The 14,915-nt window shown below is 36.7% G+C and overlaps 1 protein-coding gene across 1 annotated transcript in view; it reads right to left on the reverse strand.

The window, feature by feature from the left end:
* LOC120624441 (cerebellar degeneration-related protein 2) overlaps positions 1–7,294 on the reverse strand; it is a 128,078-nt gene extending 120,784 nt beyond the window's left edge. Inside the window, exon 1 of the mRNA XM_039890987.1 lies at positions 6,925–7,294. Coding sequence (XP_039746921.1) covers positions 6,925–7,000 — 76 coding nt within the window. The 5' untranslated portion in view covers positions 7,001–7,294. The remainder of the gene's footprint in view (positions 1–6,924) is intronic.
* Positions 7,295–14,915: the final 7,621 nt, after the last annotated feature.

Raw genomic sequence — 14,915 nt, forward strand, 5'->3', positions numbered from 1 at the left:
AGATAAAAAAAAATGAAGAAGGCCACGCAATTTGGGTGGCCCTAATACCTAGTAGGAACGTGGCGCCTTAGAATTCGGCTACAGTAACGTTTTAACGGTAGTTTGGTCATGTCAACCTCGTTATCATTCAAGACGGCGTACGGCATACACTCCCAGTCCCTTTTCAACGTAAGCGATGACTTCGATCATGCTTATGAATATTCCTGCGAATTCCTTTGCTCACGATCATTACCATTGCCTTAGATCCGGTGTAAAAAATTTAAACCCTGATCTGTTATTTATAAGTGATAACAAATAATTGATAGATAATAAACTCATAGTCATATTGCGAATAGTTTGCCTAGTCAAATCACGTGCGGATAGTATAAAATAATATTGTTAATTATATCATTTGTATCATAAATGTATTTCTCTAGTTAGTTATTTCAAAAAATCATAAACAAGTCGAGTGAACATATGCAGCAGCGCAGAGCAGAATTTTATGAACTTTCTTACAAAATGTATGGCAGCCAAGATACAGTCTGACACTAACATCGATTAGAGAGGGCCCTCTAAAAAAAAATCCGCTGACCTAAAAAATCCCACTTGCTCCGGCCTAGACCAGAAGCTGGATACGCCCATGCATTGGTATACAAAAGCGTAATCATCAATCATCATCATATCATATCAATCCATTACTGGCCCACTACAGGGCAAGGGTCGTAGGGGGCCGCAGTTAACCACGCGGGCGCAGTGGGATTGGTCGACTTCACACACCTTGAGAACATTATGGAGAACTGTCAGGCATGCAGGTTACCTCACGATGTTTTCCTTTACCGTTGAAGCACCGTTTGCAAAAACGTAAATAGAAGTACTTAGATACTAAAAACTACATCTGTAACCATAATTTATTCAAATCTAAGAACTCCTTCAGACAGTAAAGGGTCAATTTAAAATATATTAGTAGCACATGAATAGTCAGACCGTAGTTAAATAGAAAATACTAAATTGAAGTACGTGCTCAGTTATATACAATACAGACCTACTTGAACTACTTTTTAAAATATCTGTAACGGAAAGAATCACCTGTAAGTTAGACAATACAATAGCACAAACATTAACTACGTTTTATACTTTACCACACATTTTTTATAAGGTTGCCACTTTGAATCTCCATTACAGAGTTGCTTTTATCGACTAATTACGATGGGTTTTATTCTATTAGCAATGGAGTTAGACCGTAGAAAATAACAGTTGCGATGAATAACAAAGTAGCGTAAATGCCCGCGCGCTCTTTAATGAAGTACGGAAATTTTATATAATTAAAAGTTTTAAGAAACCAGTGAATTTGTCCCAATTGAGTCCTTTTGCAGAAAGACGGGATTAAAAGTATATTTCAAACTAGCTGTTGTTTGTTGTCTGCGGAAGTATATTTTTTTTTTATTTGGCTGAAGGCGTTTAATTTCCCGAGCGCAGAAGTGCGTAGTAAGTATAACTCTTCAATTAAAAAAAAACCTAAACTTATTTTAGGTTAGTTACGTAAATCTGTCAAATTATTTATTCATTTTATTCATTTTTATTTATACTCTTTATGTGTACACCACATCAAGTACAGAAAAACAAGAAAAAAGAACAGACACTTCAAGTACGTAGTAGGATAAAAAAAGGCGGGCTTATCGCTAAGTAGTGATCTCTGCCAGGCAAACTTAGGATTAGGAAAACTAAAAAGAAATACGAAAAGGTGGTGATCACTGTTTAAAATATACATACGAATACATAAACAAGAGTACACACATACATAAATACTATTGATGAATATAAAAATTAATATACTAATATATACCTTAGTATACCATAAATACTTAAATATGAGTTAGAGTTGATAAATAATAGTCGCCTCTATTACGTGAGATTTGGTATGGTAACTCCCATATTAAATGGCAGATTAAAACTCTTCATTAGTTATGATGTTAGATACATGAAAACTAACACTAAATGGGTAAACAGGTGAAATTAAACTATATGATTTATTGGAAGATTTGGATAACAGTTAACGACACAACATACCATTCTTACAAATTAGGTCATCGAGAATTGTTCACGATACTCGTCTGTGAATTTCCGTGAATGTGAGTACCTACTTTTTAACCAGATGCGTCGCGTTAATTTTATAATAAAGTATAATTTGTGTACCTCAACCAACCTAATTTTGTCAACTTGTGTGTAAATTTTAATTAAAGATCATTTAAAGACTGTCGAATGTACAATGTACAGGTCAATAACAAAACCATTATTTTTGGAGGCGTGAGAGAACTTTTAATTAATAAGACCCAATGGCACAGCCATACTCGGTTGATTTCAATATTTTGCTAACTCAAAAAGAGGATTCGTAGTAATTAAACGCATATAATTTTTGAATGGGGTTTTTTTTTAATTTTCTATTACTTCGGGACCGGTTTTTTACTATGTATCATGGCAAAATAAAATTTAAATGAAAAATGCATCAAAATTCAATTTTGATGTATTTTTTTGCATCGCACAGATGTCTTAGATGTACTTCAAGGTTATATGCTACCAGGGGGTGGTTCGTGAATAACTTTATTTGTGTGAATATTTGATTGGTGGGTTCTTATTGTTTGATAGGTAGGAAATAATTTAAAGGACTTGACGGATAAGCAAAACAGCAGTTTAGTAATAACGCTAACAAAAGTTAAATTTTTTATCGCTATCCTAGTTACGTTTATATGATGCATTTATACCTGTTCGATACTTTTATACTTTGTTTATGGTCTATTGGGTACTACGTGTTTTATAACTAAAAACATGGCCATAATGACCATTAATATAAAAGAAAGGCATACATTTTGGATATAAAATTTTAATGGAAAGTGTGGAAAGTTGCCTTAATTATTATTTAAGTACCTACTGCTTACATTACACAAAGGCAAAATTGTTTACATGCCCATCTTATGATAAACTACGTTAAATAACTAATAATATCTGTTTTATATGTTTTTAGGGTAATGATTAGTAAGGTCTAACGAAGTTATAGCAAACCTTATCTACCATAAAACTGGATAAGTAGGTACATAAAAAAGATTCCTCATCATCATATCAACCTATTAACGGCCCACTTTAGGACACGAGTCTCGTCCCTCGATGAGAAGAGTTTAGGTTGTAGTCCACCACGCTGAACAAGTGCAGATTAGTGGACTTCACAAGCCTTTGTGTGTGTCCTTTACAGTTAAAGCAATGATTTGGTTTAACGGTGAAGGAAAACACGATTTAATAGTGAACACGAAAAGACGGATTTAATTAAATAAATAAATAAATATTTATTTAATTAAATCCGTCTTTTCGTGACAATACACACATCGCCATCTAGCCCCAAAGTAAACGTAGCTTTTGTTATGGGTACTAAGATAGCTTTTGAATATTTTTATGAATAAAATACACATAAACACTTATAATACACAGATAAACACCTAGAAACTGAAAAACAATAATGTTCATCACACAAACATTTTCCAGTTGTTAGAATCGTACCCACGGCCTGGGACTCGGAAAGCAGTGTCGCTGCCCACTGCGCCAGTCGGCCGTCAAAATTGTTTAAAATGCACATAATTTAGAAAATTAGAGGGGCGCGCCGGGGCTCGGACTCTGCTCCCCCGAAAGTGAGTTCGAACCTTACTACTAAGCTATCACCGCTTAAAAGAAGATTGGTAAGGATTATTAGATAAGTATGGTATATTTGTTTGTTAAAATGTATCTATTTTTGAAGAACTACATCGTCATCATCATCATCACATAAACGGCCCACTAGAGGACACGGGTCTCCTCCCACAATGAGAAGGGGTTAAACCCGTAGTCCACCACGGTGGCCCAATGCGGATTAGTGGACTCTACACACCTTTGAGAACATTATGTAGAACTCATGCAGGTTTCCCCAAGATGTTTTCCATCGTACGCACGTAGCTTAGAAAAGTTAAAGGTGCGTGCTGGATTCGAACTCGGCCACCCGAAAGAGAAGACGATGTTCTACGCACTGGGATATCACCGCTTCACATAGAAGAACTACATGTACATAGATTATTAATAGTTAAATGACTTACAACGATTTATTAATCTGTTAAAATCATCTGTAATGGAGTTACTATGACCGTTTTCGTGGCCATACGAAAGCGTGACCGTGTACCGCGCTAAGTGATAGAACAAATATTTAGCATACACACAACGATCCGGGTTTTTGCAAAACAATCGGTTTCACGTTACGTAAGTTAAGTGTATTGTTATCGCGTGGAATTTCTCTTGGAACAAAATGGAATTTTGTAGACGAGTCTAGCTGCGACAAAGATGAATAGGTATTTGCAAAAACTATTGCCGTTGCGATGATCCTGAACTCGCCATGTCTTGCCCCGTAGAGTGCGATAGGGAAATTTAAAAGTAAAGCTCAAGAGCCATTCGGTGAAAGATGCTAGACTTAATTCTACCTAACAAAAAATACTGCAATGTTTATAACGAAATAAAAATAGCTTGTCAGGTGCATGCTATTTTATTAGTTCATTTCTTATATTAGTTTAGGTGTCAACATCATGACAACCCTTTACCGGCCCACTACAGGGCACGGGTCTCCTCACCACAATCAGAAGTGATAAGGCCGTAGTCCACCCCGCTAGGTCAGTGCGCAGTGGTGTACTAGGAGTATATAAACAAGATATTGCCTATCGCTTTATAAATAACATAAAAAAGACCGGGCCTTACTTATAAACGGTGTATAGGCATTGATTTAATATTGTTACTGTCGTAAGCCCACTGTCTATAGGTGATACAATAATTTCTCTCTATCTGTCATCAGTAATTTGACATTCGAAAGAAAAAGACAAAACGTTACTATAGAAATGGATCAATTAATCTCAATACTTTGAGTTTGCAGATGGTGCAGCTGTACACGCGTTGAATTCTTTTATTCAATTAAACAATATCCTAGAAAACACTTGGGTTTAACTATTTTTACCCATATTCATTATTATGCTGGCCCATAGTACATCCGAATGTAAAGTGTAGCTTCCATCAACCAGATTACTGAAAGATGAGTTTAAATGCATTTTTTTCTGAAACTACTTTGGGAATGTCAATTGCAAAACTTGACTCTACTGTGTATTCAGTAAGCTAATTAGTTGGTGTCTCACGGCTTGGCTTGCTCTGATTTCTCTCAAGGGTGGGATTGACAGATTATATGTACTCCTTTCCTTTAACTCCATAATTTAAAAAAAAATACCAGTGGGCTCAGATAAATAAATTCAAATCAAATAATAATAGATCTTCTTTATGTATGCGTTTGTTGTTTTATTTATGATAGTTTTCATTATGAGACAGATAAGAAAAAATGGACAAAGTACAGATAAAGACAATGACATCACGATCATCATCATCTGAGGTCACTTGAAAAAATTTTGCCCGCATTAAAATTTGCATTAAAATATAATATTTCGGCAGTTATTTTGGATAAATTTTACTTCGGTTTCATACTGCCACTGGGGTTTAGTGTTTGCATATAGCTACGTTCGTGTGATCGCGATGTCATCGAAGCGATCGCGAAGTATAGAGAAGTACCTATAATAAGAAATAAATTTTAAGCCGTAGCTGTTTAATGATTATGAAACTACCATGTGCAGTACGCATGGTAGGATCTTTACCTATGTAAATGTTGCTTATTGCTCGTTTGAATATTAAGAAAGAAAACTAATTTATATAGCCTTGTGCTAACATTCAATTATGAAAAATATGCAATAACTAGCTATGCTACGTGGTTTCACGCGCGTTAAATATCGGTCATATACCGTGATGTTATAGCCTTCTCTTAATAACTACATTATTTTAATTATAATTACAGTAATTTTAAGGATTGGAAATAACTTATTTGCTTGAAATAAATTAGCACATCAAACCCTGCTGGGCCCACTGCTGGGCTTAAGCCCATACGTTGTAACATGCCTTTGCATTCTTTTAAATTATAATAAATATTAAGCTTTTATTTAAATGTTCGGGTACATTTTTACGTATTTCGGAACGTTTCTCTTATGTCAGTGGTGACAGTGACATGATCAGCTGTGATGAGACTGGTGATTTCTTAAAACTCAAACTGTAAACCGCTGTACTTATTGAAATAATTCTCTGAGATTTAATATCCTTGTGGCTTAACATTCCCATGCTGGGTGAGTTGTGCAATTCTCCTATAATATATTTATAAAAGAATATCAGCCAATTAATTTTACCTTTAAGATTAAAGAATAACGTGACAACGTACAGGAGACTTACTTAGACTCATGCACGCAGCCGCACTAATTCGGGTTAGGGAGATCTACCTATACACTATTGTCTGTATCCTATGTCATAATAGCCGGTACCGCGTGGCGGAGGTTTAAAATGCTCTCCAAAACAAGGGGCTAAAAAAACACCCATGTCCTGATTTCGGGCTGATAATGAAAATTCCTTGCCAGAATAATATCTAGTACCTTACATTTTTAGCCCAACCCGAAATTTGACCCCGGTCTCTCTAAATCCAAAATCAAACTAGTAACTACAAAAACAACTTAGGCAGCTTAACTATATAATTACGATTAAATCTAAACAGGTGCATAAGTAATTACAGTGATGACTTTAAGTCAATAAAACAACCATCATTCGAGAGTAACGTAACGGTCAGAAGATACAGTAATTACCTACTAGCCATTACAGTATTTAGTATGAATTATTAAGATGCACGTGAAAGCCATAATAACATCATCTCGAAACACACAATTAAATATGAAAGGTACGAGCGGCGAAATCGCGGGTAGTCGGCGAAATTGTACCGGTCAAAATTCAAATTTACATGTAATTCGTTTTAGAAAACGAATAATTATGAGACGCGAGGAGTCACTAGGAAAATTATGGTTCACTGACCTGATGCAGTCCAGCACTCGGGGCACTCCTGGCAGAGCGTCGACCAGTCGAAGGAGAGGTCCTCGAAACTAGCCATGTCTATGGCTTCACCTATTAAAAGTCCACAAACATGCTATAACACAAACACTCAACACTGCTGTTCTCGTCAAAAGTCAATCCTTGCGAAATGAAAGCTTTGCAAATTTATAAAGTGGTTATTATTGCACTTATTTAATCATATGTTGTCATAGGTCTCGCAGGTGGAGTAACGTTGCTGGCGGCGTTTCCCGCGTTGCCTTCGTACGTGCGCGCGCAAACACACTAGCGGCCGGGCGAGTACTGTGCGACGCGATCGGCGGTAACCTCGGTCCTCGCGGCCGGTCGGGATGTGTCGCGCTCGCCCCAAACCTGTTTCTGCGTTCTCGGACTCTCGAGCCTGATGCCGACTATACGCTCTCACCGAGGCACACCGAGAAAGGCCGTGTCAGATAATGTAGATAGCAGCGTTTGCTCTGCCTCGGTGTCTCACCGAATCAACCGGCAGTCTTGCCGGCAAAGAGTTAGGACAGATTTATAAAATTTCCGCCGTATCAAGAACTCAAGAGCATAAGGACTTAACTGTTTCAGCTTCAACATGCCATTTTTCGCGTTGACTGTTGATGACGTTCCCGTTATGTCTTAGAGTTTTAAGGCTACAATCAAAACCACCGGACGAACCTCGGAGTTACTTTCTTCTTCAATTGTCCTGTCCTGTTTTGATCAAATAAGACCAAAGAAGCCTAAGAATCGCTACAAATGCAATTGAAATGAGACTGCTTCACAAGAAGGTCTCCAGAGCACTCGGACAGAAGTGTACAACCGCCATAGGCAATCCATTACGTTGAAGCATAGAGTATTTTTTATTGGTGCAACGTTTACTGACCGCTCTTCTTTCGATTTCAATGAACCGTTAACGATCATGTCTTCGGGTACGTCTTTATCAACGCATCGCGTTATGCATGCCACCTGTTTACCTGTTTCCGATATAGCGATAAAAGTTTGCGTTGATTGCTAGACCAGCACAAAATAAATCGGTAATTGTAAATAATATTTTTACCTTGGCTATGAATTCCGGTCAACAAAACGGTCGTTTAAAGTGGTTGTCCTTACGTATACCCACGCAATTTCAAATGCAAAACTGTATTATAAAATGGACCGTTGCCATTATCTTGATCGTATTTATGGGTAGTTAATATACGAATCTGCCAAAACATACATATTATTGGAGTGTGTAGATGATGCAAATATATTGAACAGGTGTTTACGTGTAAATATAGTAGGTATGATTCATTTAATAGTAAACGACAGCTTGTCAGTATAGTTTACGTGTGCAATGAGCTTCTTCTTCATCGACGTGGCCTTGGAGTTCTCTTAGCTCATGTTTTAAGTAAAGATATACGGAAAATGTTCATGATCACCTACAACATACACCGGGAAAATAAGTATGTGCATAAACGGTGCCTTTTAAAGGTATATTTAATTTTAAAAATGTAGGTAGATTGAATCTTAGAACTATAAAAATATCCCTAGTTGCTGTTTGAATGACAATCACATTACCCGATTGACGTTCACTGCTGGACTTAGGGTTTTAATTTGTAGGAATTTCTAATTTCCACGGTCATACTTCCAGTGACTCTGTGCGACTCCTAATGCACTCTGTTCGCCTAGTAAGGACAGTTGTCTGTCTTACAGTGGTCAGTGGACCTATAAACGTAGTGTGTGTGGTGCAGTGGCACCACAGGCGCAGTATATTTATACTATTGACGACCTCCCTGGCGCAGTGGTAAGCGCTGTTTTAAATTGAAGGTCCTAAGTTCGATTCTTGGCAAAGGCACTTCGGGAATTTATGATTTCTGATTTTTTCTCTGGTCTCGTCTGGTGGGAGGCTTCGGCTGTGGCTTGTCACCACGCTACCGACAAAGACGTGCCGATAAGCGATTTAGCGTTCCGATACGATATCGCGTGGACACCGATATGGAGCATGGTTTAAATACACTGCCATACCAGGCCAGGTTAGTCCGCTAACATCTTAGACTGCATCGTCACTTATTACCAGGTGAGATTGCATTGAAAGGCTAACTTTTAATGGAATAAAAAAAATACTCGTAGCTCGGAGGGTCAAAAGGAGACACTGGTAATCGCAGCGTTGGAGTTCAATATTAGAACTTAATTAAAATAATTGAATATTGTTAGGTAACTAGTGTATATAAATTTAAAAAACACCTTGTTTTCTTGCTAATTATCTTATCATTGTACGAGTTCTGAGGGTGAAACACATGAAACACTAAGTTTGTACCAGGGACAAGTTTTTCCTTTCACCTTTAATATGTTAATTTGTATTGTAGGTACATACAGAGTAAGGTAATTTAATATGATAGCCACCTCAATGTATATTTTTTTTAAATATTAATTTAGGTATTTTTAACTGTCATATTTGATGTGTCATGATATCATATTCATATAGCATAGGACACTTGTTAAAAGAATAAATCGATTGATATCCATATTTCTTTTTAAATTGACCTAATAACAACCTCATAGTGACGGTGATTTAGTGAAAAAAATGAACTAACACACACATTACCTTTTTTTATTATTTCATAAAAATTAATTGATCGACAAAGACACATAGCCCACCTGATGGTAATTGGAAAAACGTCGCCTATGAACAGAGCAACGCTGCCCGGGTCATGCTAGGAACAATACTGCAAAGTGTTGCCCTGTGCCCATCAACCTGAGATGTAGGTGTTAAGCCTAATGCGCATGTACTAACACCGGCAACCACGCCCTTCAGACCGGAACAGAGCATTGCGGCATTGCTGCTTAGAAATAAGCAAGGTGGTAAAACTTCCCTGGACGAGCTGTCACAAAAATCTCTACTTTTCGCAGTCTTTTAGTTTAATCTGTAGTATTAGTACTTATGTTGTTATTTTTGATTGTCTTTTTGCATCGTAATAATTTTCTTTGTCTTTTTTTTTATTATTTTGTAGACCTAAATTTATTTGTTATTTATACTCATAGAGTATGCAAACACGACGTCAGATCATGTCGCTGCCGGTCCGCGAAAACCCTTAACCTTTGGTCCCTACTGAAAATCAGCGTTGTAGTATTCCTTGGCATTTACTGCCATGGTGCTGCGGCACAGAGCTGAGTAGGTGACCCGTTGACCACAACGAAGCAACATACGCCTAAATTATTATATATTTTTTTTTTCTTTTGTCTGTCCTCTTGTAGTATGTTGTAATTTATTTATTTATTGTGGTTAATAAATATTTTTGTTGTTATTTTTATTATTATTATTATTATTATTATTTTCTGTTTTTTATCCTTCTACAAGTTAGCCATCTTATTGGTGGTAAGTAATGATGCAGTCTAAGATTGCAGTGGGCTATCCTATTACGGGTATTATTAAGCCAACACTCCTAAACGTTTACTACGTAGCGTCGTTCTGGAACGCTTAATCGCTTGCCGCACTTCTTTGCCATACACACCAGAACAGTGCAGAGAAAATTTTGTTAGTAGAAATTCCCGATTGCCTCTGCCGGGGATCGAAACCGAGACCTGTCAATTTAAAGGCCACAGCGCTAGGGAGTTCGACGTAATAGCCCGGGGTAATATTATGATAAGTAATTCACAAGTATTTTATTACTAATGGGTACGTACATTCAAAAATTCACACAGTCTTACGCAACTTGTAGAAATAAAAAGTTGTGAAAGCGAAAAACAAGACGTTAATTACTTACGCTATAATTTTTATTTACTGTTAAAGAGCAACGTAGCACGTCGTCCTTGAACTATAGTACCAGATATGCATGTTATATCACGTAACAGTGAGACATGAAAGTGCTTTTTTTATCGGCAACAGTTGTGCGCTCTACCGGGATTTCGGATAATAAGTGATGGATTATATAGTCGAAAAAAAAACTCGTAATGGGTCCAAACAAAGTTCATTAGCCCTGACTCCGACTTTCCGAAATATATCAGTGGCAGTATTAAGCAACTGAATTTCAATATACCGTCCCACCTCAATTTCGACAGAAGTATTGGATTTAAAACGAAAATATCATCATCATATAAACCCATTACCGATGCACTTCAGGGCACGGGTCTTCTCCCACATGAGAAGGGTTTAAGGCCGTAGTCCACCACGCCGTAGCCCAGTGCGGATTGGTGGACTCCACACACTTGTGAGAGTATCATGGAGAACTCTCAGGCATGCAGGTTTGCTCACGATGTTTTCCTTCACCTTTGAAGCAAACCCCTTTGAATGTGAAAATCCATTGGGCTATCAACGCTTCCAACTAAACAAAATAGCTGGCAAGAAACTTGGCATCCTCAATAAGGTCAAGTGGTACTTCACGCCAGTACAGCAGCTCAGGGTCGATCGTGTAGTACTGCTCTCTTATATGGGACAGCTCAGCTAAGTATTATCTTGATTAATTTAATGAAAACCTTTTTCTTTACTCTGAATAGGAACATTGTCGATCTTCTTCCACGAACGAGTATCTATATTTAAATATTAATGTAACATCAACTCACTGCTAAAGACACGAGACAACCGTGATCCATATTGGATTATATGCGACGTCCTACAGGAAAGATTTTTTTCCATTCCCTATCTAATTTAATTAAGAACAACACAGCTAAGTACGAGTTGAACTTGCATACCTCAGGGTAACATATGCACCAAGGTACGATATGAAACAGTATAAGTATTAAACTATTAACTTAATAAACACCAAAAGAACCCATTTCTTGTCTCCCCTTTAATGTCTATTTAATTTGTTCTTTTCTTAGTTGTTAAAAGCTTACGCTTCATAAGATGTCAGTACGCTGAGAGACTGACGGAGGAATGGACGAACGGAAAGACAGACAGACAGCGGAGGGATGGTTATTAGTTAGTAATACGTTCTCGTTCCACACCCTTCGAGTACGGTACCCTAAAAATCGCCTAAGTACGAATCGAACTTGAATTCTGAGGGTTCCGTAGCGGCGTACCACTACACCTGTACTACCTACTTATTGTGGTAATACGTTTTGTACCGGTTTGGCAGTGTAATGCACCAAACCACTAATTTATTTTATTTATTTAGTTGTATCAGGCAACAAGGCCCATATAACAAAACATTAAATACAATACAAAAACAAAAGATCATTAAATTAAAACAAAACAACCTATATATATATATATTTGTTTTTGTATTTCAGGATTATGTAGGTAATATAATCTCGGTAAAATCCAAAAAAAGTAATAAAATCCTACAAATATCTAGTAGATGAACATTAATGAAGCGGCTATAGACTAGTGGTTAGGACTTCAGCTTCACTTATGAGGAGCCGAGTTCAAATACCAGCACTCAACTCTAACTTTTCTAAGATATGTGCGTTTTAAGCAATTAAAATATCACTTGTTTTAAGGTGAAGGAAAACTGCGGCCTTAACCCTTCTCATTATGGGAGGAGGCCTAAGGCCCTGTAGGGTTGATATAATGATACGTAATACAACAAAAAACTTGCTTTTTGAACAGTAAGACTAATACTGGCCAATCGGTATCTCTTGGTTTTCCTAATCCTTCGTTGCCTGGAAGAGATCGCTACTAAGCGATAAGGCCGCCTTTTGTATCCTACTTTCTAAGTTTCATCTTGTTGTGTCCTTGTTTTTTTTTCTATTTGTGGTGTACGAATAAAGTGTATAAATAAATAAATAAAGACTATCGAATTACATATATATATATATATGTAACAATACGTATTTTAAAACTTTTCCTTTCTAAGAGCAGAACCCGTGCATTGTAATGGGTTCATTACATGGTAAGTTCCTCAATAGACGATTAAAATGTTAAAGGAATTAAAAAAAATCCTTCTAGGTAAGGAACCCCTTAAAATTACAAGGTATGCCATGTGCAATATCTACTACCAATGTTTGCACGTAATTGTATGTGCTCGCGTGGTAAATAGGGCATGCCGGCTCATGTTTCTCGTTAAAAGTCGAGACAAATTAACACGTTCGTGGCTGTTCTGACTCAATTGAAGATTATTACCTAGAACGTTATCGCGCATCTTGTCCTATCGTTGCGTATATCATTCTCTTTTATTAATACAAAATTTTTTCTTGTGCATTATTTATTCCACTACAACTTAGCCTTTGAATGCAATCTCACCAGTTATATTAAACCCATACCCCTAATCGGTTTTAACGCGGTATCGTACCGGAACGCTAATTAGCTTAGCGGTACGTCTTTGTCGGAAGGGTGGTAACTAGCCACGGCAGAAGCCTCCCACCAGACAGAAATTTCGCTGTTTCCCCTTTGTTCCCTCAGGAGTTTAACTGATTCAAATGGTTCAATTGATTTCAATGATTCAATGATTCAATGGTTCAATGTTTTTAGGTTATTTATATAGTTTTGAACCCTAGACATTACCGGCTTACACCCAGTGGCGTTTAAGGATTTAGCGCAAAAAAAAAAACAGGAAGATTTATATAACCAAATGAACTATTTCATATCCACACAAGCTATTTATTGAGTTCATTTCTAATAACGGAATCTACACATTTAGGTACAAGATTTATCAAATATTTTTTTTTAGTAGATTTTAATAAATGCTGTATGGGTGTGTAAGAAGACATCATAATTATGATTTAGGAATGTGTTTATACTGCATATAACCACATATACGTGGTTTATTAATTAAACACCGTGTATTCCCTTATAGCTACCATATACCGTAAACTATAGGTAGAAATCACTTCCGCAGTGAGCTAAAAAAAATAATAGCCTCTCGAGGATTTATTTCTTTGTAATAAATAATGAGGCAACGCTCGGGCATTCACTGTGTCGACTTGCTTAATGTGAAGTAAAATGCGGGGAAATGACACGAATCAGATCAATTTTGTAATATGTTGTGAATAAAAAGAAACAGAAAAATGTGGTGAGGAAACCTAAATATCCCAGAGATGAGACATCATAATATGAGTTACGGATACCATGAGACAATATTTCCTGTGAGACGAGAATCCCATCCGCTGACAAAAGTAATGTAAACTGTGAAAGTTGTAAATCTCTGGAATGGAGTGCCGAGAGACATTCTTCTTCTTCCCGAGTCGTTTTCTCATTACTGACGATTGTGGCCTCTTATCCATATTGGAGGCTACAAAAGAAGTCTTCATCTTTGGACCCAACTTCAAATAATGTAAAAACATATGGAGAGTAATCGGAAGTATCCAGAGAAAATATTGGGTAACATTTTCGTATGGTATGATTATTATAATCATACCATACGAAAATGTTTCTGTGAGGACAGAATTTCGACCGCATTTCAAAGTACCTGATCGTAGATTTATTTTAACTTCTCTAACTTTTAATACAGGCTATCTTAGCAGATGGCAGCGGACGATGCAGTTTAAGAAAGAAGCTCGTAAACCTTGACCTTGATTCTCTATCCTCTTAAAAACGTAACATAGGTATAATTTATAGTTACATACATTCATACTCGTATTATAAATATCGACAATACACACATCGCCATCTAGCCCAAAGCAAGCATAGCGTGTGATGTGTACTGAGATAACTGATATTTTAATGAATTATATACATATATACTTAAAATATACAGAAAAACAACACCCAAACACAAAACTATTATCAAAAGTTATTGATAATAGTCGTTAAAGCCCAGCAACCCGCATTGGAGCAGCGTAGTGGGTCTATAATGAATAGTGGGTAGGGTGAAGATATAAGCACGTAGCCGAACAATGCACTATATTAACGTATCAGATACTTACACCGATGGAATCTATCTACTGAATAAATAATCGCTTGTGGGATTTTTAGGTTGCCTGATAATATTATTGTGATAATATAATTGAGATCATAAGAAAGAAATCGACATGCTATTTATTAATATGGTATCGGTATAAGGTCCTTTACCCCATACAATTCTCTAGGGCATAAAACAGATTAAAAAAACATAACA

The sequence above is a fragment of the Pararge aegeria genome, chromosome 6, assembly GCF_905163445.1.
Source record: "Pararge aegeria chromosome 6, ilParAegt1.1, whole genome shotgun sequence".
NCBI lineage: Eukaryota > Metazoa > Arthropoda > Insecta > Lepidoptera > Nymphalidae > Pararge > Pararge aegeria.